Here is a 26889-nt window from a genome sequence, read left to right on the forward strand (position 1 = left end):
GAACCGCCTACAGGTCGACTGCTCTTTATACCTCCCTTCAAGGGGAGGAGCCATGGGCAGAGCCCATTCAGGCCCCAACATGTTCCCCTATGGATAATGCCCTACAGTGGCCCATGGGAGAAGCCCACAAGGGCAACAGCACAGATACAAATACACTGGTGGGTTATTGGGATAACACATTCACCACAATGCAATACAAAATAAACAAATTGGAGTAGAATGGAAACAATTTGCAACAGGCATACATTAGAAATAACCCCGAAAACACAACCGCCCCCCCCCCCCCCCCCCCCACCCTCCCCAACCCGAGAATTGTTCCAGCCAGGGGGTGGGAAGAGGCCGGGGGGGGGGGGAGGGATGGTCATTACCCTCCCAATGCTGGGCAGTTTGACCTTGCCCCTCCCCCCCAATTTTGTCCTGGGCCCTACGTCCCTGCTTCGGGGCCCAGGCTTTGTGGCCTTGTTCTTAGCCCCGTTGGCTGTTCTGGCTGTTCCTGCGCCCCCCCCCCCCCCCCCCCCCGCCCTTCCCCGCTCCTCCTTTCCTCCATCTTCTTGTTCGCTCATGTCTTTGATTTCCCCCCCCCCCCCCCCACCCAATCCCACCTCACCTTGCTCTATTGGCTGTTGGCTTCAAGCATGCTTCAAGCTTGGTAGGAATAACAGCAAAAGGGATTATTATTTAAATGATAAAACATTAAAACATGCCGCTCTGCAGAGAGACCTGGGTGTGCTAGTGCATGAGTCGCCAAAAGTTGGTTTACAGGTGCAACAGGTGATTAAGAAAGGCAAATGGAATTTTGTCCTTCATTGCTAGAGGGATGGAGTTTAAGACTAGGGAGGTTATGTTGCAATTGCATAAGGTGTTAGTGAGGCCACACCTGGAGTATTGTGTTCAGTTTTGGTCTCCTTACCTGAGAAAGGACGTACTGGCGCTGGAGGGTGTGCAGAGGAGATTCACTAGGTTAATCCCAGAGCTGAAGGGATTGGATTACGAGGAGAGGTTGAGTAGACTGGGACTGTACTTGTTGGGATTTAGAAGGATGAGGGGGGATCTTATAGAAACATTTAAAATTATGAAGGGAATAGATAGGATAGATGCGGGCAGGTTGTTTCCACTGGCGGGTGAAAGCAGAACTAGGGGACATAGCTTCAAAATAAGGGGAAGTAGATTTAGGACTGAGTTTAGGAGGAACTTCTTCACCCAAAGGGTTGTGAATCTATGGAATTCCTTGCCCAGTGAAGCAGTTGAGGCTCCTTCATTACATGTATTTAAGGTAAAGATAGATAGTTTTTTGAAGAATAAAGGGATTAAGGGTTATGGTGTTCGGGCCGGAAAGTGGAGCTGAGTCCACAAAAGATCAGCCATGACCTCATTGAATGGCGGAGCAGGCTCGAGGGGCCAGATGGCCTACTCCTGCTCCTAGTCCTTATGTTCTTATGCTCTGGCACAGGCTCCGGTGAACGGCTTCCGCGTTTTGTGACAGGTCTCCTTTGACCCTCGGTTGGTGAATTTGATTTCCCCCAGGTGGAGAAATTCCGACATGTGGGACAGCCAGACTGCAGCTATGGGTGGTGCTGCTGATCGCCAACCGAGCGGGATTCTCCGGTGGGTGTTTCCGGAAGCAGAGGCAAGGGCGTTGGCCCCCTCACCCCATAAATAGTTCCTCCTGGACTCCCCGAAGACTGTCACTCTCGGGCAATGCTCCAGCTTCACCCCCACAACCTTAGATGCTGCTTCAAAGAAGGGCGTCCAGTACCCCACCAGTCTGGAGCATGCCCAGAATATGTGGGTGTGGTTGGCCAAGCCACCCTGGCAGCTCCCTGAAGAACCTTATCATTCGAGTTCTGGTCTGGTGCGGTCTGAGCACCCCTTTAAACTGCATGAGGCTTCGCCCGTGCTCAAATGGAGGTAGAGTTGGCCCTGCTCAGTGCTTCGCAACAAAGTTCCCACCCTATTTCTACCCCTAGTTCTTCCTCCCATTTTTCTTCGGGTTTCGTCCAGGGGAGCATGCCCTTTCTAATAGTCGCACTGATCCCTACAGTTCCCCTCTCCCAGATTGCCCACGTCCAGTAGTTCCTCTTACATTGTGCGTCTCGGGGTCCGTGGGTACGTTGTCGTCTCCTTGTGAAGGAAGTTCTTTACCTGCAGATGTCGAAGTTCATTCCCGTTGGGTAGTTGTAGTTTCTCTGTCAGTTCCTCTGAAGTCGCTCACTTATCCTCTGCGTGGAGATCCCTAACAGTCAATGTCCTCCCCCCCCCCCCCCCCCCTCCTCCTCCCCCCTTCCTGCCCACCTCTTAAGGTGCCATCTAATATGGCTGGTGCGAACTTGTCTTTGCCGCAGATGAGGGTGATAGTGGACATTTCGGTTAGGCCGAAGTGCCGTCTCCAGGTTCGGAGTGTGGCTATCACCACTGGGCTTATTGAGTGCTTGGCTGGTGGGGATGGGAGCGCTGCTGTGGCGAGGGCTCGGAGGGTCGTCCCTGTGCAGAAACTCTCCTCCATCCTCACCCATTCCGTTTCCTCCTCTTTACCACCCATCCCCTCACCCTTTCTGCAGTGGCCACCCAGTAGCTGCATTGCGGGACGTAGGGGAGCAGGTCATCCACACAGAGTGAGACTCTGCTCTCTCTGTCTCCTCTTCGGAATCCTTTCCCATTTCCCAGCGCTCTAAGGGCGAGCGGCACTCTCGATTGTCAGGGAAAATAGGAGCAGGGACAGCGGGCATCCCTGCCTCGTACATCTGTGCAGCTGGAAGTATTCAAATCTGGTCGTGTTGGTCCATATGCTTGCCATGGGGGCGTTGTACAGGAGTATCAAATGCTAAAAACTGGGGAAAAATGTCTAAAGGTGACCATGAAACATCGATTGTCGTAAAATCCCATCTGGTCCACTAACTTCCTTTAGGGAAAGAAATCTGCCATCCTCACCCAATCCGGCCTACACGTGACTCCAGACCCACAGCAATGCAGTTGCCTCTTAAACGCCCTCAGGAATGGACAATAAATGCTGGCCCAGCCAGCGATTGCCACCTCCCATGAATGAATAAAAGAAGCACTCTTCAGGATCTTCCAAGGATTCCAACGATCGAAGCGCACAACTTCATTGCTTCCAACATGCTGTCTCTCCCAACCCCAGTTGGCCAAAAAGCTGGGCTACAGCGGGATGGGAGTGACGGGGAGGACAGGAATGTCTCAGCGGGCTCAGCCATCCCCCAACCCCTTTCAACTGACATCAGGAAGGCCAAACCAACCCCTGGCCTCGGACAGGGTTAAATGTGCTCGAGCCACCGAGGGCAGTGCTCCCTCTACTTACAAGAAGCACCTCCGACTCCTCCCTAAAAATGCCTCGGAACTCTTGAAATTGGGTTTGATGGACTGCACCGCAGCACCGCGACATTCGGACCACCGCTAGCAGCAATCATCCGGAGGAACACATCCCACTGTCAGAATAAACAAGGGTTTAAGCATTTTGTCTTGGCTTTATGGGGCTGAAATATTGACCAATAAATGCCAGGGCACAGTTAAAAGAAAAACCAAGTCGGGTGAGAAATGATACATGGTTTAGCTCACTTGTCTGGATAGCTGACTTATAATGCCGAGCAAGACCAGGAGCCTGCATTCAATCCTCGTACTGGCTGAGGTTATTCATGAAGGCCCACCTTCTCTTTTTAAAAAAAATAAATTTAGAGTACCCAATTATTTTTCTTTCCCAATTAAGGGGAAATTTAGGCATGGCCAATCCACCTGCACTGCACATCTTTGGGTTGTGGGGGCAAAGCCAACGCAAACACGCGGAGAACGTGCAAACTCCACACGGACAATGGCCCAGGGCCGGGAACGAACACGCGTCCTTATTTGGGGGCTAGTTTAGCACAGGGCTAGTGAGCTGGCTTTTAAAGCAGGCCAAGGCAGGCCAGCAGCATGGTTCAATTCCCGTACCAGCCTCCCCGGACAGGCGCCGGAATGTGGCGACTAGGGGCTTTTCACAGTAACTTCATTTAAAGCCTACTTGTGACAATAAGCGATTTTCATTTCATAATTTTATGCCGTAGACTGCAGTGCTAACTACTGTGCCACTGACCACCCACGGCCCACCTTCTCAACCTCAGGTTAAATCAACACCAGTCTGCTCTCCCCTTCCACGGGGAGTAAAAAGACACGGATTATGCTGCAGCTATACAAAACCCTGGTTAGCCCCCCTTTGGAGTTACTGTGAGCAGTTCTGGGCAGTGCATGTGATGATATGCATGAAGCAAGTTTGTACATAACGTTATGCATGACCACTAGGTGGCAATATAACCCCACGAGGTGGCAATGTAAACTCACCACGTGACCTGGGGGTTGGGAGTAGGTCATGCTGGAGGACAGAGATTATTTTGCAGTAGCTCTGCAATCGTTCGTAGTTTATTTTATTTAACCTAGTTATCTTATCACTCAGTTGTTCCATAATAAATTATTTAAACTAGACGTCCTGTAGTTCATCATTCATTTCAGCCAGTCTACGGAACATGACATGGTACCAGGCTTGATGATTTGCTAACAACTCGAAGGTTCTGTAAGGGAAAATCTGAACCACTTAAGGTAACTTTGAAGGACAAGAAAGAAACTTAACCTTTGCTACTAACACCTTTGGATTACCGATAATGTAGATGAGAATTGGAAGGTGTTTAAGCAACAGTTTAAACTCTGTGTTGCAGCCCTTGGTGTGCAGGCACAGCGGGAACGCGGGAGATGCATTTGATAGCTTCCTCACTGACTTATGATTGAAGGCGCATTCGTGAAACTTCAGCACACTCCAGTCAATGATACGCGATCAGATAGTTTTTGGAATCTCCGATGATAAAGTGCGCGAGCGGCTTCTGAGGGAAACAGACCTGCAACTTGAAAGTGCGATTCAAAGATGTTGCGCTAGTGAGCTGGCAGCAAAGCAGCTCAGCACGCTGAATCTCCGGCATTTTGCCAGAAAGGCAGAAGAGGCGGCAGAAGCCATTAGTGTGGTGACATGCTCCCAGTGTGGGCGGCCATTTTGAGCGGTCGACCCAATCCTCCATTTTATGTCCGCGATGTGGCATACGGCATTTGCTACTGCAATGCCCTGCTTATGGAAAGACGTGTGCCATCTGTAATGGCAGGAATCATTTTGCAACCCAATGCTTTTTAAGGAGAAGGCCTGCTCAAACAGAGAGTATCAGCGTGATTGGTGAGGTGTACCTCGAGGACACATTCTTTGTGGACATGCTCTCCAGCGAAGACGAGGAGACTCAAGTCACACCAAATAACAATGTCTTTGTACCAATCTGCAGCAATAATGAATGGAAGGCAGATAAACATAAAGGTAAATGGACAGTACCATTAAAGATCAATGGCACAGTGTCATGTGAGAGTACCTTTATGAAATGGGTGTTTATTACTGCAGTGATGTCAGAGTGGGCGGAGCTGGGCTGTCTGTCAGCTTTGTGCTTTCGTTTTAGGCTGTTTGCTGCAGGGTGTGTTTTTGTTGCGTTTTCAGAGCTGGATAGCTGCAGTCACAGCCGGAAGGTGTATTAGAGTCTCTCTCTGTAATCTAAAGACTGTAAATCGATCCTGGTGATTTAAAACTAATAACAGTCGTGACTTTAACCTGATGTACTTCTGGTAAAAGGTGTTTTAAGTCTTATGGATATTAAAAGGAAAGCTTAAAGGATTTGTTAGTGTTGTAGCCTTTGGGGGTTGTATTTGAATTAATGGTTGCTAAGATGCTGGTTTAGCAAGGGGCTGGTTTAGCACACTCGGCTAAATCGCTGGCTTTGAAAGCAGACCAAGGCAGGCCAGCAGCACGGTTCAATTCCCGTACCAGCCTCCCCGAACAGGCGCCGGAATGTGGCGACTGGGGCCTTTTCACAGTAACTTCATTTGAAGCCTACTCGTGACAATAAGCGATTTTCATTTTTTTCATTTTTATGTTCACTGTATGTTTTAAAAAGATTAACTTGAATTCATAGAATAAACCTGTTTTGCTTTAAAAATTACTTTTCCATTTCAGCCGTCTCACACCTGTAGAGTGGGCCGTGTGCTCCCCATACCACAATCTAGTAAAAGTTGTGGGTCAGGTGAACTCTAAACCCTGGCCCATAACAACAGTGATAACAGTCAAGCTCGACACTGGTGTGAGGGCCAAACTCATCAACCTGTCCGACGTTTAAAAAAAAAGTAAGAAGTCTGACAACACCAGGTTAAAGTCCAACAGGTTTGTTTCAAACACGAGCTTTCGGAGCGCAGCTCCTTCCTCAGGTGAATGGAGAGGTATGTTCCAGAAACATTTATATGGACAAAGTCAGAGATGCCGGACAATGCTTGGAATGCGACCATTTGCAGGTAATCAAATCATTACAGATCAGATGTTGGAGATGCTAAAAAAAAAAGCTGCGGATTCAACAAAAAATAGTTACCATAACAGTATTATTAAGACATTATAATGGTAACAAAACCTTGTCATTAGGAGCATGTGGAGTCCAAAGATGTGCCGGTTACGCAGATTGGTCATGCCAAATTGCCCTTAGTGTCCAAAATATGTTGTGGGGGTTACTGGGTTATGGGGACAGAGTGGCTACATGGGCTTCAGTAGGGGTCTATTTGTAAGGGCCGGATTACCTCCTTCTGCATTGTAAATTGTATAATTCTATGATGATATGAGCTTGATGTTGATGTCAAAAACAAAATTCACAAGTTGAAATTTTCTGTGGTGGCGGCGGACCACGAATAGACCGTGTCTTCGGCGTGTGAGGAGTTACAGCTCTTCTGATGTGTCTGTAGTGCAGACACTGCTGGAACAGGCCCTCATCCCTCAGGAGACTCCATACTGAGTGATTTCCCTGAAATTTTCCAAGGTTTGGGTACGTTACCATACACATACAAGATTCAATTAAAGGGAGATGCGAGGCCTGTGATTCATGCGCCACGACGTGTGCCGGCGCCATTAAGAGATAACCTAAAGGCAGAGCGGGAGAGAATGACTGCCTTGGGTGACGTTAAGTGTATTGAAGTCCCTACAGACTGGGCTAATTCAATGGTCTGTGCAAAGAAGCGCATTGGGGACTGAAGAATCTGCATGGAGCAGAAGGATTCTCAATATTTTTTAAAATGAATTTAGAATAATTCAATTATTTTTCCTCAATTAAGGGGCAATTTAGTGTGGCCAATTCACCTTTGGGTTGCTGGGGTGAGACCCACGCAGTCACGGGGAGAATTGGCAAAACTGCTCACGGACAGTGACCCAGGGCCGGGATCGAACCTGGGTCCTCGGTGCCGTGAGGAAGCGGTTCTAATCACTGCATCACCGTGCTATCCCCAAGAGACACACTTGAGGGGGAAGGACCAGCTGAACATAAGAAAAGGATAGACGTACCAATCGTGCGGCGGGACGAGGGCTGTGTGGGGGGGGGGGCCATACTGTTCAGTGATTTACCACGATGAAGATGGTGGCGGATCCAAGGGGGAATGGCATGTAATGGTCAGCTGTATCCTAGAAGGGGCACCAGTGGTACTTGTGAATATATACACCCCTAACTGGGACGACACAGACTTTATAAAAAAAAAAAACCACAACAGAAAAACCCTGGGGCAGCAGGGTAGCATGGTGGTTAGCATAAATGCTTCACAGCTCCAGGGTCCCAGGTTCGATTCCCGGCTGGGTCACTGTCTGTGTGGAGTCTGCACGTCCTCCCCGTGTGTGCGTGGGTTTCCTCCGGGTGCTCCGGTTTCCTCCCACAGTCCAAAGATGTGCGGGTTAGGTGGATTGGCCATGCTAAATTGCCCGTAGTGTCCTAATAAAAGTAAGGTTAAGGGGGGGGGGTTGTTGGGTTACGGGTATAGGGTGGATACGTGGGTTTGAGTGGGGTGATCATGGCTCGGCACAACATTGAGGGCCGAAGGGCCTGTTCTGTGCTGTACTGTTCTATTCTATCTATTACAGAAATCCCGAGCTAGATTTCCACCAACTCATTGTGTGGGAGGCTTCAGGACGTGTGCAGACGGACAGATCCAGCCCCAAATCGGGGAAACAATCTGTCATGGAGGGAGAACTGAGTGCCTTCATGGAGCAGATTGGGGGGGGGGGAGTGGAACCATGTGATGTGACCATCAATTCACTCGGAACATGATTCGAAGTAAACTGTGGTTTTAATAGTCTTACAACTGAGCCTGCCTGCGACCAGAAGAACTGAGGGCAGGCTCACGGCTGCAGCACATTATACTTCTGGTAGTGGGAGGGGCCATGGGTGGAGCCATGGGCAGAGCCAAGGGTGGAGCCCTGTACAAGCTCCTCATCTCCCCCTATGGGCAGAGCCGCGCAACAGCTCACAGACAGAGCCCACAAGGACATAATACTAATGCAATGCAATACAGTGTGAATTACAATACAGTATGAATTCACCACATTCACCCCCTGTAAAAATAATCAAGTCCGTCGGGGGTGATGGGTCTACAAGTTGAGCCGGTCCGGTGGCCGGGTCGTCCTTTGGGATCGGCGGAGCACCGGGGTTGCAGCCTCTTCGGGTGGCTGGGTGGTGACGGTTGGTGCGGGTATGAGGGTGGACTCCGGGGGTGTTTCGGTCCGAGATTCATTCCTGACCGGTGCTACGGGCGAAGAGGGGCGCAGGAAACCTATAGGCGCGGGGGGGGGCCGAGCGTGGGCAGGAAACCTATAGGCGCAGGGGCGCAGGGCGTGGGGGGCTTGGGTGGGGTGTAGTGTGAGGGGTGCCTTGGTGGTGGTAGTGGTGGATCCTGCAGGCGCCAGGTCCCGGAGGGAAACGTTGTTCTGACGGCCTTCGGGGTATTCAATAAAGGCGTAGTGGGGGTTCGAGTGAAGCAGTAGAATTCTCTCTACTAGCGGGTCCGTTTTGTGTACGTAGAACACCGAACAGGGTGAAGACACTGTGCAGGGCTCTGATGACTGTGTGGGAGGTCATATCGGGGCATGGGATAGCAAAGGGGAAGTGGGAGAGTTTGTCGATGACGTAAAGAAAGTACACATTTCGATTGGTCGAGGGGAGAGGCCCTTTGAAATCGATGCTCAGGCGTTCAAAGGGCTGGGAAGCCTTTACCAGGTGGGACCTGTCTGGTCTATAGAAGTGCGGTTTGCACTCCGCGCAGATCGGGCAATCCCTGGTGACGGCTTTTACCTCCTCGGTGGAGAAAGACAGATTTCGGGCTTTGACGTAGTGGGCGAGCCGGGTGACCCCCGGGTGGCAGAGGTCATTGTTGATAGCCTTCAGGCAGTCGTCTTGCGCGCATGTGCCGCGGGACAGGGAAGATAGGGAGCGATCAGCGTCTTACCAAGTCAGGATGTACGAAGCTCTCGGTGCTCCCGGAGTCGAAGAGGCACGGTGTCCTCTACGGACATCATTGAGCTCTGGAGGTGCTTCGGACGCGACTGGTCCAACGTGACTGCGTTGAGTTGAGGGTAGTCGGCAGCTCGATCAGCAGTGCTGGAGTGGCCCCGTGATGACTGTCCGCTGAGGTCGTAGTCGTCGAGGTTCGGTTCGGTTGATGGCCAAGATGGCGGCCCCCATTGATCGCACGTGGTGGGTGGTGAAGAAGATGGTGTCCAAGATGGCCGCCCCCGTGGATCGCACGTGGTGAGCGGCGAGGAAGATGGCATCCAAGATGGCGGCCCCCATGACTCGCACGTGGCCGGCCTCGTGGAGGAGGATTGCCAAGATGGCGGCCCCCGTTGATCGCATGTGGTGGGTGGTGAAGAAGATGGTGTCCAAGATGGCGGCCCCATGAGTCGCACATGTCGGGCGGAGGCGGAGTCGGCAGACACGCTGCAGCATTACGGGGTCTGCGGGCCTGCGAGTTGGGGGAGGGGGGAGTGCTCTGGACTGCGGGGGAGTTAGAAAGTTTCGACTTCGCTCTGGCACAATGTCCTTTGCGACCGCAGCTGCTGCAGGTCGCGTTGCTGGCCCAGCAGTACTGCCGTGGGTGTTGGGGCTGGCCACAAAAATGGCACGTTGGCGCTCCGTGGTGAGTGGGTGGCCGCGCGGCGCAGGCCTGGGGCATTCGCTGGTTGGGGGCCCACGATGGGGTCGCTTGATCCGCGGGGAATGAGTTTCGACTTTGGAACGCGACCTCCATAGTAGTTGCTAGCTCTACAGTGTCCTCCAAGTTCTGGGCCCCTTTCTCAAGTAATCGCTGGCGCACATAGTTAGACCTGAGCCCCACAACGTATACATCACGGACAGCGAGTTCCATATGCTGGGAGGCTGTTACAGCCTGAAAGTTGCAGTCCCGAGCCAGGGCTTTTAAATCGCGCAGGAATTCGTCCAGCGACTCTGCGGGGCGCTGGCGGCGGGTAGTGAAAATGTGCCGCGCGTAGACCTCGTTTATCAGCCGCACGTACAATCGGTCAAGCATAGCAAGGGCCTCAGTATATGAGGTGGTACAATTGAGTTGCGTAGAGATACGATGGCTCACCCGTGCGTGCAGTAGGCTGAGTTTCTGCTCCTCTGTAGTCTCGGATGTGCTTGATTCAGCCAGGTAGGACTTGAAACACCGAAGCCAGTGTAGGAAGATTTCCTTCACCTCTGCAGCCTGCGGGTCGCGTTCTAGTCGATCAGGTTTGAGGGCTGATTCCACAGTAGTTTTCTAAGACTATTAAATTGATGTGACCATCAATTCACTTGGAACACGATTGGAAGTAAACTGGTTTTAATAGTCTTACAACTGAGCCTGCCTGCGACCAGAAGAACTGAGAGCAGGCTCACGGCTGCAGCACTTTATACTTCTGGTAGTGGGAGGGGCCATGGGTGGAGCCAAGGGTGGAGACCTGTACAAGCTCCTCATCTCCCCCTATGGGCAGAACCGTGCAACGGCTCACATGCAGAGCCCACAAGGACATAATACTAAGCAATACAATACAGTGTGAATTACAATACAGTATGAATTCACCACACCATGGAGATTCTCACACCCAAGGGAGGAGTTCTCCTTCTCCCAGGTCCACAGGGTCTACACCCAAGTTGATATCTTCACAGTGGGAAAATTGGTGCTTCCAGGGGTGGTAGGGTTGGAATACTCTGCAATAGTCATCTCCGACCACATTATGTGGATGTGAGGCTGGAGATGGGCCGTGCCCAGGTTTCCCCCATGGGGCGGACACAGCCCTACTCGCCCACAAGGCTTTCGGTGAAAAAGTATCTCGAATCGTCAACGGGTACCTACCCTGCACCCAGAATGGGGAGATCTCACCCTTCACATCCTGGGAGGCACTGAAGGCTGCGATAAGGGGGGAAATAATTGCATGGAGGGAATTCGGGGATCAGGAAGGTGAGGGTGGCTAGGCAGCAACTGGTCGATATCCAGTGTGGCGGTACTCCGCGGGCCTGACCGTAGAGCTGCTGGCGGAGAAGAAAATATTACAAGTGCAGTTTGACCTGCTCTCCACTGGGAAAGCACTGAAGCAGCTCCGCCAGACCCGGGGGAACATTTTCTGAGCACAGGGATAAGGCCGACCGCTTACTGACATCTCGGGCTGAGAAAGCAGGCAGACGCAAAGGGAAATAGTACAGTTAAGGGGCAGATGAGGCGAGTTGCAGCCAGCTCAATGAGGCCTTTGTGACTTTCTACCAAGAGCTGTACCCCTCCGAGACCCTGGAGGGGGACTCGAAGATGAAATGGTTCATCGACGGGCTGGTCATAGGGGGAGGAAAAGAAACGGACTGAAAGTTCCACGAGAACTGGGGGGAAATTCACGCAGTCGGGAAAGGCACCAGGGCCAGACGGAATCCCAGTGGACCTCTATAAAACAATTTGTGACAGAGGTGTTCAACAGCTCGCTATCGATAGGGACTCTGGCACCCAAGCAGGCCTCAATATCAGTGATCCCTAAGAATGCAAAAGACCCGATGGAGTGCGGGATTGATAAAGTAAACGTGGACCAAACGTTTCCCCCATGTGGGGCAATCTGGAATGAGAGGTCACAGATACAGGTTGAGAGGCGGTAGATTTTATGTAAGAATCTTTATTATTATCACAAGTAGGCTTACATTAACGCTGCAATGACGTTCCAGGGATAAGAAAGTTGAGTGACGAGGATAGATTGGAGAGGTTGGGACTGTTCCCCTCGGCGAGTAGGCGGCTGAGAGCAGATTTGACAGAGATGTTCAAAATCGTGAGGGGGAGTAGACGGGGAGAAACCGTTCCCGCTCGGAAACGGTTCGGGAACGAGAGAGGCCCAAATTAAAAGTGATTTATAAAAAGAAACAAATGAGATGTGGGAAAATCCTTCTTTTTTTTTTACGCAACGCATTTGTATCAGGGATGCGCTGCCTGGAAGTGTGGTGGAGTCAGGTTCAATCGAGTCATTCCAGAGGGCGTTAGTTGATTATTTAAATAGGCACCACGTGTAGGGGTACGGTGAAAGTGCGGAGAACTGGCTACCAAATCACGATATTCGAAAGAGAAAATGCTGGAAAATCTCAGCAGGTCTGGCAGCATCTGTAGGGAGAGGAAGGAGCTAACGTTTCAAGTCTGATGACTAAGTGTCATCGGACTCGAAACATTAGCTCTTACCTCTCCCTGCAGATGCTGCCAGACCTGCTGAGATTTTCCAGCATTTTCTCTTTCGTTTCGGATTCCAGCCTCCGCAGTAATTTGCTTTTATTCAATCACGATATTCGTCTGGCAAGCCGGCGCAGACTTTTTTAAAATATAAATTTAGAGTACACAATTCATTTTTTCCAATTAAGGGGCAATTTAGCGTGGCCAATCCCCCTACCCTGCACATCTTTGGGTTGTGGGGGCGAAACCCACGCAGACACGGGGAGAATGTGCAAACTCCACACGGACAGTGACCCAGAGCCAGGATTGAACCTGGGACCTCGGCGCCGTGAGGCTGCAGTGCCACCGACAGTGCTGCCCATGGTTGACCTATTTTGAGGAGCAATGAGGGCTGGGCAATAAATGCCGGCCCAGACAGCGATGCTCAAATCCCGTGAATGAATATTTTTTTTAAATCTGCCGCCCACACCCGGCCTGGCTGACATATGAGTCCAGGCCCACAGCAAATGCGCCCTCCAAAATGTCCCAGCCAGCCACTCAGTCCTTCCAAGGAGCTTCACTACCACGGGCCTCGAGGGTGTGGTGAATGTGATTCACACCGGATTATAACCTGTATATACATGTGTCTATATTGTAAGTGCAGTTGCACTATCTGACCTCCAGGGGGCAGTAGCTCTGGGAATGCTGGAGAGTTGTACGGGGCTTCTCCCTTGGCTCCTCCCAGGACCCCTACCCCGGGAGCTGCTGTATAAAGATCAGTGCCACAGGGTCAGCCGGCCAGTTCGCCGAAAGTTCAACTGCTAACAGGCTGGCTCTGTTGTAAGTATATTAAAACCGCTATTCTAATCCTGCAATTACGTGTCCGTAGAATTGTTGGTTCCAACAGAGGGTAATTAGGAGCATGGCCTAGTTGGGAAAATTACCTCGCACGTCTCCTGAATCACAAGGTTCCAGGTTTGTACCCGCCTCCTCTCGAGCAGAAACATCCTAGATCAGGCAGTCTCAGCGGAGCACCGAGTGAACGATGCACAACCAGGCGTGTCGTCTTACGTTATGAGCTGAGCACCCCCCCCCCCCCTCATCCCCGCCAATCAGTCAACTGGATTAGATGTAAAATACACCAACCCCCCTCCATAGGGTTGCCATTTCGAAGATGATCCGGTCATGAACACATTGTATGCATTTCCCTGTACCCCGGCCTATGCGACCTTCTCCAAGATGTTGGTTTGGGGGCTTCTATTTCTCCTTTCTGGCTCTGATCTCTGGCAACAACGACAATATTTTGCCGGGTGAAAGGCTGCAGGGGCTGCTGTCTGTCTGGACCCAATTTTCCCTTGCTTGGGAGGGCTTCTGCGAGTGGGCCTGGTTAACTTAGTATCTGAGTCGTTCCTGAAGGTGGCTATGCAGATGCCTATCACCCAGCTGTTGCCCCTTAACTCAGTTTCACTGGTAGGGGCGTCTACCTCCATCGGAGTGCCCTGTAACTCATGCACACCGCTTCCCGCTTTTTCTCCGGACAAAGCCAGCTGAAATGCTTGTTTGCAACCCAGCTCGGCCTCTGCTAACACGTTTCTGTATTGCTAAATTATTTATTGCACATACCAACTGGTCTCGGAGCATCTCATTTAGCGTCAGGCCAAATTCGCAAGCCTTAACCTTGTTAAAAAGTTTGCAACTGACTCCTCCGTGTCTCGGAATGCTGAGTAAAACCGGTACCTTCGTAGGATCAGAGGTGGCTTCGGGTCATGGTACTCTTTCACTGAGTCCGTCAATTCCTGGAACGTTTTCGTGTCCGGTGCCTCCGGAAAAGTGAGACTGCGCGTAATGGCAAAAGCTGCCGGCCCACACGCAGTCAGCAGAATGACCCGTTACTTTTCACCCAGAATTATATTGTTTGCTCTAAAGAAGTACTTCATCCGCTCTACATATTGGGCCCATCCTTCCACTGCAGGGCCAACAGAATCTAACTTTCTGAATAAAGGCATTTTGCCTGTCAGTGGCTCACCCTCAATATGTCAACCTGGCCAGGTATGGGCGGCAGGTTTTTTAAAAATATTAATTCATGGGATGTGGGCGTCGCTGTCTGGGCCACCATTTATTGGCCAGCCCTCATTGCTCCTCAAAATAGGTCAACCATGGGCAGCACTGTCGGCCGCACTGCTGCCTCACGGCGCCGAGGACCCAGGTTCGATCCCTGTGGTGAATGTAATATATGAATGTATATATACTAATTCACACTGTTATTGTAAGTGCAGTAGCGCCATCCTACCACTAGGGGGATTAGCGCTGGGAGCACTTAGGAACTTGTGCTGGGCTCCACCCTTGGTTCCGCCCACGACTCCTCCCCCTAGTGCAGCTGTTTAAGTATCCATGTCCAGAGTCAGCCTGGGTCACTGCGAGTTCATCGACAGGTAACAGGCTGGCTCTGAAGTAAGTCGATTAAAGCCTAGATTCACATCGGAAACACGTGTCTGGTGAATTGATGGTTCCATCAATCCCGGCTCTGGGTCACTGTCCATGTGGAGTTTGCACATTCTCCCCGTGTCTGCGTGGCTTTCACCCCCACAACCCAAAGATGTGCAGGGTCGGTGGATTGGCCACGCTAAGTTGCCCCTTAATTGGAAAAAATGAATTGGATACTCTAAAATTTGTATTAAAAAAAATAGGTCAACCACATTGCTGTGGAGTCACAAGAAGCCCAGGCCGGATAAGGATGACAGACTTCCTCCCTATAGGGACATCAGTGAACCAGAGGGGTTCTTAATAACAGTCGCTGATAGTTTTGTGTTTGTCTGAAGCGAGACCTCTGGGTTACCAGTGTTTATACTTGTGGGATGTGGAGTAATTTATTATGTTTTTAATTTAGATTACCCAATTATTTTTTCCAATTAAGGGGCAATTTAGCGTGGCCAATCCACCTACTCTGCACATTTTTGGGTTGTGGGGGTGAAACCCACGCAGACACGGGGAGAATGTGCAAACTCCACACAGACAGTGACCCAGAGCCAGGATCGAACCTGGGACCTCAGCGCCGTGAGGCGGTTGTGCTAACCACTAGGCCACCGTGCTGCCCCGGATGTGGAGTAATGTCGAAATATGCGGCAGCCATCGTGAGAAAAGACCAGGTAATGTTTTTAGTGATGTTGGTTGAGGATTAAATTTTGGCACCATCCCAAAAGACTAGAACTCCTATCCCCTCACAGCAGCCATGGAATCTTCTGCTGTCGTCTGAGAGAGCCTCAGTTTAACGGAACTTTCAATGGTGCACAATACTTGACTGGGGTATCGAAGGCTCAGGTTTTAATCTGGAGACTGTGGAGTGCTTTCGAAGCGCAAAACACTGCGACTCCGGGACAGGAGTGTTACCCGCTTAGCGTCCGATCGCTCCTCCGCATGTCCCTCCCCCCCCCCCCCCCCCGACCCCAAACCGATTGACGGTAACCCCCACAGGCCTGGTTGAAGCCATCCCTCCGCGACTCACTTACCGCTCCACAGTGATCAAGTTACCAACTCTCTCACCTTGCATCTTGCCCCGCCTAACCCCTCTCGCCCCTCAGAATGGGGCAGCCTTCCTGCTCAGCTGACATCCTTTGCATTGGGGACTGGGGAACGAGAGAAGCCACCAGCGACGTGACGCATTTTGACGACTCGCCAAGGCTCCTTGGACGGGAATCTCCCAAACCTGCCAGCTCTGCCACCGGAAGGGCGGAAGACGCCCGGGAACAACTGCCTGCAAAGCTCCCCCTCCCCCTCAACACCCCCCCCCCCACCCCCGACTCACCATCCTAACTTGGAAATATATGTCATTACTACACTGTCCATGGGTCAAAATCCTGGAATCCCTCCCTAACAGCATTGTGGGTGTACCTACCACATGGCGACCACGTCGGTTCGAGAAGGCGGCTCACCCACCACCTTCTCGAGGGCCAATTAAGGGTGGGCAACAAATACTGGGCCTGAGCCAGTATTAAGTGATCAACCTAAACTCGGCGAGGAAGTGCGCCTTGGCTAGAGGCCATCGCATCCGCTAAATAAACAGTAGGTAAGCTACAGATGACTTGACCCATCAGTAACAAACTAACCCCCCCACCCCCTGCCAAACACCTCCCTTCGTCCCACAACCCCCCCCCCAACCTCAAACCCCATCCCTCCAAGAAAGAAATAGTGAGAAATGACCAACACTCAGGTAATGGGAATGACCTTTGCATCTTCATCTGGTGCCCGTTTATTGAAGGTTAAGAGACTTAGTAAGGCGCAGCTCACTCATTATAAGAATAGCCAGCTCATGGTGCCCTTTTTATTACAAGTTTTAAGTCAAGTTATTAGCGTGTAGCTTCCTCATCTTAAATGAAACTAGAATAAACCTGGGGGGGGGGGGGGGATGATGGGGGGAGAGGGAGGGGTGATAGGGGGCTCGGGGGAGGGGGGGGGGGGGGTTGTTTGCGGAAAACTAGTCACACTATGGACAGGGAACTACAGTTTGCTTCTGTTTGGCCTGCTTCTCGTTCCAAGTCCAGGAGTATGAGTCGAACGCCTGGTGAAAGGCCGGATTCTTCATGGCAACCTCGAACCTCTTCTGCATGTTCTGCCTCCTCTTGACCTTTGCCTCCTTGATTTTCTTCAGGTGGGCTTTCTTGGACGATTCCTTTCCCTCTTCCTTGTCCCGGTCCTTGGCCGCCTCCGCGTCCTGCTGCTTGGCGGACGCTTCACGAGCCGCCGCCTTGGCCGCCTCTTTCGCCTCGGCCTTTCTGGCCGCCTTGGCCGCCTCCTTCTCCTCCTCCTCCGTGTCGGGCGGAGGGCTGGCCGACTCACCCGCCGGGGAGGCCTGAGAGGCCGACTTGGGGCTCTGCGTACCCTGACTCCCCCCACCCTCGCCCTCGCCTTCAATGGGGTAAGCAGCCTCGTCCAGATTGTCCCCGTCTGCGTAACCCTGGGCCATGGTTATGAACTTGTTGCGGTAATAGGCGGCAATGATCCCTTTGCTCTTGGCCGACAGAATGGGTGAGTCCACCAGCTTGTTGATGGCTTGGAAAATGATAACTGGTGTGGCCACCGTGTTCTTGCATTCTTCGTACTCCGGTGCCAAGTACTGGGCAAACGTGTTGGTGTCGGTCATAATGGCCAGGAAATCATCAAAGCACACCTCCTTGCCCGAGTTAACTTCTGTGCATTTCATCTCGTTAGGGATTAAGGGATTCTTTAGGTATATCTGCACTTCGGACATCATATTCAGTAGGCTATTGACATCGATGCAATCTTGCTTGTCTCTGCAGAACATGTTGAAGATATCGCGGAAAGCTTTGACCTGCTCCTCTGTTGGAGGACTCTCTTTGTACTCCTCGTCTGGCTCCAGGATATCGACATAGGTGGCAAGGCTGTAAATCGTTTGCCCCAGGAACATGGGTGGGGGGACGTGCTGCTTATGGCAGGCGTCGAGCTTCTTGCTCTTGATCTTAGCCCCTTTCTTCTTCATATAGTAATAGCGGATGATTTTACGGGTGGTGTCCTCCGGGAGCATCTGGGTCTGGATGAACTTGGACAGGATTTCGAAGAACACGGTGTTGTCCACGGACCCGGTCTGCGGCTGAGAGCCCTCACAGCGCTCTGGCAGCTCCTTGTAGAAGAGGAAGAAGAGCCTGGTGCTGGTCACCAGGCTCAGGAAGTCTTCGAAATTCGCCTCGCCGTCACCGTCAGAATCCAAGGCCTCCAGGATATTGTAAATGTCGACCTCCGCCACGGGTATCTCCAGGGCCGCCAGCGCTGATTTAAGGTTGCCAATGTTAATGATGTCCTTGTCGCCCTGTGCAAACTGCTTGAAGACCTCGTTAAATGCCTCCCGTTGGTTTGGTGTCAGAGGAGGCTCCTCGGGCGCCGCTTCCTCCTCCTCCTCCTCCTCCTCTTCCTCCTCCTCCTCCTCCCCGTAGGGTGGCATCTCGCACACCGAGCCGTCCGACGACTCCTCCTCGGGCGACGGAGACTTCTTGTCCCGGTCCAGCTTCTGCTCCACCTGCTCCATCACCTTCTCCATGATGGCGGCCACTTCCGCTACCACCTTGTTGACCAGCTCCTCCACCTTTTTGCCCATCTCCTCCTCCGTGTTCAGCGCGCTCTCCGCCACCTTGTCGAGCGTCTCGTTCATGGTCTCCACCACCGTCTGCTGGATCTTCTCCTTGTTCTCCTGCTTCCACTTTTCCACCATCCTGTCCATCACCCGCTCCATCATCCTATCCATCACCCTGTCCACCACTTTCTCCATCACCTTCCCCAGTCCCACCACCGCGTCTTTCTGTGAAGGGGTTTCAGCCACTGTCGTCTCTTGCTTTCCCTCTTTCTCCATTGTTTGGTTCGATAGATTTTCGTTCTCTTTCCGCTAAGCTTCTTGAGGAATTTAAAAGAATTCTCCTTTTCTTTTGCTGCTTCTGTCTTCGAGGAGGTCTTCACACCCAAACCTGGTCTCTCACAAGACTCGTTGCTACGTCTGTTTGGAAACAAGCTACCGTCCGGTCGTTGGGTCGCGAGTCTGCCGGCTGCCTGCCTGAGTCACTTCATTCAGTGTTTGGGGATCGACTTCCAGCTATCGGGTCCCGTACGACAACATCAAACGTGGCTGGGTCCAGTCCTGTCCACCATGGACATCCCACTCAGAGGTCTGCCTTAGCGCGGTCCTTACAATCATGAGGGCATTTGTGTTTGGCTTGAATTCTTTCCGTGGGAAACGGGCAGAATACTTTGCTGCTCAGTGTCGGCATTGTATCCCCGGGGCTTTTTCCAGCACCTGCACATGGGGAGGGCTATGATGTCTTGGTGTGTTTTGTGACCTCAGGCAGTGATGTGTTATCTGCTGGGAGGGGTGGGGGGAGGTGGGGGGGGAGTGCAAAGTCAAAAGGATGTGATTCACATGATACCCATCACACACACATACAAACACGCATGTTTCTCCCCGCCTGCATCACTTCCGCCCTCCCCAGCACCACCCAATCCACACTTCCCTTTTGCCTAACGCTGCTCCCTTCCCTTGCGCCCCCATCCTCCCGCCACCCCACCCCCCCCCCCCCCAAAAAAACTTTCAACCCCCTTCTCGGCCCCCAAGCCGAAGGTGTCGGTGCCAGGAACCCGCAGCGTGGTCAGGGCGTGGCAGTGGCACGGAAGGACACCGTGCGTGTGGATGCGGCGTGTTGGCAGAGCTGGGGTTGGCGGGCTCTCACTTTAAACTCCGAGCTAGTCGTGGGGGTTGTGGCAGTGGGCTGGCGACTCTCGGGGGGGGGGGGGGGGGGGGGGTTGGGGGGGGGGAAGTTGGGGGGGGGGGGAGTTTGGAAAAGCTTGCCATGGCATCTTGGGAGCACACGGCCAAAAATAACAAACCATAGGGTCATTCATCACATTGCTGTTTGTGGGATCTTCCCCTGCGTGGATCAGTTATCGCTATTCCTGCCACTACATTACACCTGCGAACATAAATGTGGATTAGGAGTAGGCCGCTCGGCCTCGAACCTCCTCCGCCAAATCATTAAGATCACTGATCTGATCGTAACCTCAACTCCCCATTCCTGCCGACCCCCTGATAACCTTTCACCCTGATAACCTTTCACTCCCCCCCACCCCTTGTTAATTGCGAATCTATCCCCCTCTGCCTTAAAAGTATTCAAAGACTCTGCTTCGCCCGCCTGTGGAGGAAGAGAATGCAGAGACTCACCACCCTCTGGAAGAAAGGATTTCTCCTGATCTCCGTCTTAATCAGCCGACCCCTTGTTTTTAACAGTGACCCCTCCCCCCCTCCCGATTTCTAGATTCTCCCACAAGAGGAAACATCCACATCCACTCTGTCCCTACCCCCTCAGGATCTTGTGTGTCTCAATCAAGTCGCCCCTCACTCTCCTACACTCCAGCCCGACCTCTCCGACCTGTCCTCATAAGACACCCCGCACATTCCGGGTGTGAGTCTAATAAACCTTCTCTGCACAGCTTCCAATGCATTGACATCCTTTCTTAAATAATGAGACTAATACTCTACTCAATACTCCAGCTGTGGTGTCACCTGTGCCCTACGCGACTGAAGCATAAATGCGCTTCCCTTCGCAAATAAATTTCTATTATAAATTCCTCCATGTCAACATTTACAGTGGGAGCATCCTATATGAACATGTCACGCTGTACTTGCACATTCCCACCAGTAGTGGCGCTGTCGCACCACATGCTGGCGCAGGAATTTCTAACGGAAACATTTGGCAGGAAATGGATGGGGTGGGTTAAGGCGGTTTATTGAGATTGTTTAATGCTTTCAGATGCATGCGTGGCTGAGTCATAAAGTGAGATAATAGAATGGGAGCGTTCTGGTGGCCATTGACTAGCCATTTTCCGGTTGCCTTTTTATTGTCGTTCATTCTGGGCCAGGACAAAAACTCTCAGCTCACACAGAACTAGATAGAAAAATCTCTCCTCCCATTCCCCGCTACACCACTCACTTCACTGTAGAAATTTTGTTCCTTCCTTTCTTTATCTGCTCCACTCTTTTGTTTCGTTCTGCCTCCTCCATCTTCCAGGTCCAAGAGTACTCGTTGAAGATTGTGTTGAAGTTGGGGTTTTGGAGGGCTTTTTGGAAGCGCTTCTCGTAGGCCTCCGCCCTCCTGTCTTGCTTCGTCTGCCTGCCCGGGTACTTGGCCGTGGCTGAGGCTGTCGTCTCAGCGTTGTCTCTCGGGCCCGCCTTCACGCCAAGGGGAACGGACGTCTCCCTCGACATTTTCCTCAATGCCTCGTCGCCGTTCGTGTAGGCCTGGACATTGACTCTTTCCTCAGATCCTCCAGTCGGGTGGTGGCGCTGCAGTAGCGAGCCCCTGAACTTCTGATGGTAGTAGTTTGTGATGTTGGCGCCCGCCCGGGCATTGAGCGTCAGGTTGTGAATGCTCTTCTCGATCACGTAGAAGAACAGCGCATCGGTGGTGAACAGCTCAGAGGCCTTCCACACCTGGCAGCCTGCGGCCTGCTGCTGGACAAGGAATTGGCTGAAGGTGCCCGTGTCACTCATGATGCCCAGGAAATCAAGGAATGTCACTTCCCTCCCGTGGTTGACCGCCAGAAACTGCAAGGGGACTGGCACGAGTTGGTTCCTCACGTAGATCGACAGCGAGTTCATGATCTTCAGCAATGAGAAGCTATCGATGTTGTCTTGGTTATTTCTGTCAAAGAATTCGTAGAATTCCCGGAAGGCGTCGATCTGTTGCTGGGTAAGAGGGGACTCCACATAGTTCTCATCTGGTTCCAGGACGTCTACATAATGGACGAGACGGTGGAGATTTATCCCCAGGAATCTAGGCACCAGGACGTTACCAATTGCCTTCTTTTCCTTCGGGTCCTTGATGCCCAGCCCCTTCTTCTTGGTGTAATAGTACCTGACGATGTGCTTGGTTGACTCCATGGAGAGTTTGCCCAGGCGCAGCATCTCTGCCAGTACTTTGAAAAACACGGCGTTGGTCAGCAGTCCCTTCTGGGAGCTCGAACAGTCGCAGATGTCGGGCAGCTGGGCGAAGTAGCGGAAGAACAGGTCGGTGTCTGTGACAACCTCCAGGAAGTCCTCAAAGCACACCTGCCCGTCCCCGTTGGTGTCCAGGAGCCGCAGGAGGTCGCGGAACTGCGCCTCGGACAGCTCGACCTCTACCGCGCGCAGCCCCACGCACAGGTTGTGGATGTCGATCACGTCGTGGGCAGGGGGCTCCGTGAACAGTTTAAAAAGCTCGTAGAAGGCCTCCAGCTCCACCCGCACCAGGGACTGCCCCTTGTTCCGCCTGACAGGCGGGCACTCGTGTAAGCGTTTTGTCTCGTGGGAGGGGCAAGCCGCCTTCTGGGTGTAAGTCAGCATTGCGGTGGTTGGCATGCAGGGAGTTGCAAAAAGCGGCATGGTGGTGTCCGCCATTCGGGAGCTAGGCTGAAGAGGCCCATACGCGTGGTATCTTGATGGGTAAGAGGGGATAGACGCACCAAGCTGCTTCACATCAGACTGTTCTACCTTGGCCTTCTTCAGCGGCTGATCGATTCTTTCCTCTACCTTTGGAAATGTTCTCTGTTCCTCCTTTCCCACCAGTCTCTTCATATCCACTGTCTCCTCCACCTTCTTCTGTTTGATATCCGCCTTGGCCACCCCGCGCTCCACACTTTGCAGTTCTTCCGTGCTTCTCTGTATATTCTTTCTTTCCAATGTCCTCCTCACACCCTCAGTCTTTCTCTTTGGGTCTTCTTCCGCCTTTGATTTCATCTCCTCCTGGTCCCTTGTCTTTCCCACTGTCTCGTTCCTCCTCCCCTCCACCTTACACAGCATCACTTCCTCCTCTCTCTTTCGCAACTGCTTATCTCTCCTCTTTCTCTCCTTTCTTTCCATCATCTTCTTATTCAGCCTCTCTTCTTCAATCTTCATTTTCTTCTCCATTTCTTCTTCCATCTTCCATTTCATTTCTTGTTTAATCTTTTTTGTCACTTCCTCTTCCATCCGGAACCTTTCCTCTCCCAACTTGCGGTTTATCTCCTTTTCAATTTCATATTTCATTTCTTCTTCCAACTTTTGTTTCATCTCTTCCGTCATCTTCAGCTTCTCTTCCTCCATCTTCACTCTCATCTCTGCCTCCAGGTTCTGCTTAATTTTCTCCTCTAACTTAAGCCTCACTAATTCCTTCTCCAACCTGCGCATTATTTCATCCTCTATCTTACTCTTCAATTTCATTCCCACTTTACTTTCCAAGCCTTCCTCTGTCTCATGCTCCACCTCTTCCTCATCCCCTGCCTTCTTCAATTCTTCTCCCATTCTTTCCTCCTTTTCAGCTTTAATCCCTTTTCCCTCTTTCTCCTCACTCGTTTTCATCCTTTTCCCTGCCTGTCCCTTCTCCTCCCTTTCTCTCTCTTCTTCCTCACCTTCATTCCTCTCTTCCTCTGCCCTTTGCTGTCTTGTCTCTGCCCCTTTTGTTTCCATTCTCTCTTCCTCTCTCGTCCCCTTTTTCTTCTCTTCTCCCATCCCCTCTCTCTCTTCCTCTCTCATTCCCTCTTTCTCTTCTTCTATTTTCTCCTCTTCCTCTCCCAACCCTTTCTCTTCCTCCACCATCCTCTCTTTCTCTTCCTCTCTTGTCCCCTCTCTCTCTCCTGTCCATTCTCTATCTTCCTCTTCCACCCTTCCGCTCTCTTCCTCTTCCATTTTCTCTTTCTCTCCCATTCTCTCCTTTTCTTCCTCTCCCATACCCCCTGTCTCTTCCACCTCCTCTCTTTCTTCCTCTTCCATCTGCTCTCTCTCCTCCTTATCCGTCTCCTCGCTCTCTTCCTCTTCCGTCTCTTCTTTCTCTTCCTCATCCGTCTCCCCTCTCTCTTTCTCTTCTGTCTCCTCTCTCTCGTCTTCTTCCATTTCCTCTCTCTCTTCCCCTCCCATCTCTTCTTTCTCTTCTTCTCCCATCTCTTCTTTTTCTTCTTCTGCCATCCCCTCTCTCTCTTCCTCTTTCATTTCCTCTCTCTCATCCTCTCCCATCTTCTCTTCGTCTTTCATCCCCCCTCTCTCTTCCTCTCCTATCTCTTCCTTTTTGTCCTTTCCCACCTCCTCTTTTTCTTCTTCTCCCACCCCCTCTTTCTCATCCTCAATCATCCCCCCTCTCTCTTCCTCTCCCATCTCTTTTTCTTCCTCTCTTACCTCCTCTTTTTCTTCCATACCCTTTTTTTCTTCTTCTCCCATCCCCTCTTTCTCTTCCTCTCCCATCCCCTCTTTCTCTTCCTCTCCCATCCCTTCTTTTTCTTCTTCTCCTACCTCTTCTTTCTCTTTCTCTCCCACCCCCTCTTTCTCTTCATCTCCCATCTCCTCTCTTTCATCTTCTCCCAGTTCCTCTTTCTCTCCCACCTTATCTTTTTCTTCTTCTCCAATTCTGTCTTTCTCTTTCTCTCCCATCCCCTCTTTCTCTTCATCTCCCATCTTCTCTTTTTCGTCTTCTCCCCGTTCCTCTTTCTCTCCCACCTTATCTTTTTCTTCTTCTCTAATCCCGTCTTTCCCTTTCTCTCCCATCCACTCTTTCTCTTCATCTCCCATCTTCTCTTTTTCATCTTCTCCCAGTTCCTCTTTCTCTCCCACCTTATCTTTTTCTTCTTCTCCAATTCTGTCTTTTTCTTTCTCTCCCATCCCCTCTTTCTCTTCATCTCCCATCTCCTCTCTTTCATCTTCTCCCAGTTCCTCTTTCTCTCCCACCTTATCTTTTTCTTCTTCTCCAATTCTGTCTTTCTCTTTCTCTCCCATCCCCTCTTTCTCTTCATCTCCCATCTTCTCTTTTTCGTCTTCTCCCAGTTCCTCTTTCTCTCCCACCTTATCTTTTTCTTCTTCTCGAATCCCGTCTTTCCCTTTCTCTCCCATCCCCTCTTTCTCTTCATCTCCCATCTTCTCTTTTTCATCTTCTCCCAGTTCCTCTTTCTCTCCCACCTTATCTTTTTCTTCTTCTCCAATCCCGTCTTTCTCTTTCTCTCCCATCCCCTCTTTCTCTTCATCTCCTATCTTCTCTTTTTCGTCTTCTCCCAGTTCCTCTTTCTCTCCCACCTTATCTTTTTCTTCTTCTCCAATCCCGTCTTTCCCTTTCTCTCCCATCCCCTCTTTCTCTTCATCTCCTATCTTCTCTTTTTCATCTTCTCCCAGTTCCTCTTTCTCTCCCACCTTATCTTTTTCTTCTTCTCCAATCCCGTCTTTCCCTTTCTCTCCCATCCCCTCTTTCTCTTCATCTCCCATCTTCTCTTTTTCGTCTTCTCCCAGTTCCTCTTTTTCTCCCACCTTATCTTTTTCTTCTTCTCCAATCCCGTCTTTCCCTTTCTCTCCCATCCCCTCTTTCTCTTCATCTCCCATCTTCTCTTTTTTGTCTTCTCCCAGTTCCTCTTTCTCTCCCACCTTATCTTTTTCTTCTTCTCCAATCCCGTCTTTCTTTTTCTCTCCCATCCCCTCTTTCTCTTCATCTCCCATCTTCTCTTTTTCATCTTCTCCCAGTTCCTCTTTCTCTCCCACCTTATCTTTTTCTTCTTCTCCAATCCCGTCTTTCTCTTCCTCTCCCATCCCCACTTCCTCTTCCTTGCCCATCTTATTTTCATCTTCCATCTCTTTTTCCTCCCTCTCTTCAGCCTTCTCTTTCTTCTCCTCTTCCAATTTCATTTTCTTTTCCTCTTCTACTTCCACCTTCTTTTCCATTTCTGTCCGGTTTTCCTCTTCCAATTCCACTGCCTCTTCCATAGTCTTTCTCATCTCCTCCTGTTTGTCTTTGTCACCAAACCCTGTCTCCTCTTCAGATTGAGATTCCTGTGCCTCTTCATCCTCTGCATTCTCCTCTCCCCACTCTGCTTCCTCTCCCTCTTCCCTTTTCAGTTCCTCTTCTTTCTCTTCCACTTCCTTCTTTTCCTCCATTTGATTATTCTCTTCCTCACTTTCCTTCCGCTCTTCCTCATCTCTTCTCCACTCTACACTTTCCCTGTCCTCCTCTTCCTCAGATTCTAGATTGAAGATCTCTTCCTCCTCCTCCTCTGCCACCTCAAGCTCACTTTCTAATAGGTTCGCATCTTCTTGCCACTCCACCTGTTCCATTAGCCCATGCTCTTCATCGCTCAATTCACTGCATACTTCTTCTTCGTCCTCCTCCACCTCCAGCCTCTTCCTTTTCTTCTCCTCCTGCCATCTCCTGTCCTCCTCCTCCTGACGCCACTTGGTTTTATCTTTTTCCACCTTTGAGCCTTTCTTCGGCTGTCTGCTTGGCTCTTTACCCTCGTCAGCTTCAAACTGACAGACTTCTTCATCTTCATCTTCATCGCCATCGTCGATCAGAAATTTATGTCGAGGTTCATTCTTCGTCATCGCCTTTCCTGTCTTCCTGGACTCCATTAGCCCCTCCGCCTCTCTGTCCTCCTTCCCTTTTCCCTGTGACTGAGGTTATTTTTCCGATGATACATTCACCATTTCACTTTGAAGATGAGCTTTTGTGTGATGCTGTCTGAAACTTTGACGAGGATATTGGGGTGAACTGCCCTCACTGTTGGAATAGGCTTTCAATGTGCTGTTCTTAGTAAGAACTGAGCTTTCTTACGTGGAAGAATGCTTCGGGTACATGGCCTACGAGATTGCTTGCAGGGCCCAAGATCTATCGAGTTCCATGATGCTATTTCTCGCGAATCCCTGCCACGTGGCCATGGACTTAGTTAATTCATGGCATTCAACCTCAGTGTTGATGAATACCCTTTTGGTGATGTCACACCTGAAGACCCAGGGTGACGAGTATTCCAATCGTAGAACAGTGTGAAAGGTTCGCCTACATGCATGGGCGTCTTTTGTTGGCGGAGGAGGACCAGGTGTGAGCACTCTGCCAACAATCT

General features: G+C 51.1%; 2 protein-coding genes across 2 annotated transcripts; both read right to left on the reverse strand.

Moving 5' to 3' along the window:
• Positions 1-16967: 16967 nt before the first annotated feature.
• On the reverse strand, positions 16968-18890 carry LOC119955661. Its single transcript, XM_038782096.1, has one exon. It carries the CDS (start codon positions 18872-18874, stop codon positions 16997-16999), a length of 1878 nt encoding a protein of 625 aa, XP_038638024.1. The 5' UTR covers positions 18875-18890; the 3' UTR covers positions 16968-16996.
• A 401-nt stretch (positions 18891-19291) lies between these two features.
• On the reverse strand, positions 19292-26885 carry LOC119955893 (trichohyalin-like). The gene is made up of 3 exons (XM_038782550.1): positions 24332-26885; positions 21000-23539; positions 19292-19378 (listed from the first exon to the last, which is right to left on the reverse strand). The coding sequence occupies exons 1-3, from the start codon at positions 26399-26401 to the stop codon at positions 19372-19374; spliced, it is 4617 nt and encodes a 1538-aa protein (XP_038638478.1). The 5' UTR covers positions 26402-26885; the 3' UTR covers positions 19292-19371.
• Positions 26886-26889: the final 4 nt, after the last annotated feature.

Source organism: Scyliorhinus canicula, chromosome 21 (genome assembly GCF_902713615.1).
Source record: "Scyliorhinus canicula chromosome 21, sScyCan1.1, whole genome shotgun sequence".
Lineage (NCBI taxonomy): Eukaryota > Metazoa > Chordata > Chondrichthyes > Carcharhiniformes > Scyliorhinidae > Scyliorhinus > Scyliorhinus canicula.

Coding starts and splice junctions, on each gene's coding strand:
- LOC119955661 (XM_038782096.1), bottom strand. CDS start 18,874: ATGGAGAAAGAGGGAAAGCAAGAGACGACAGTGGCTGAAACCCCTTCA.
- LOC119955893 (XM_038782550.1), bottom strand. CDS start 26,401: ATGGAGTCCAGGAAGACAGGAAAGGCGATGACGAAGAATGAACCTCGA. Junction 23,540..24,331: donor GAGATGAAGAGAAAGAGGGG/GTGGGAGAGAAA, acceptor GAGGAAGAGAGA/GAGGGGATGGGAGAAGAGAA.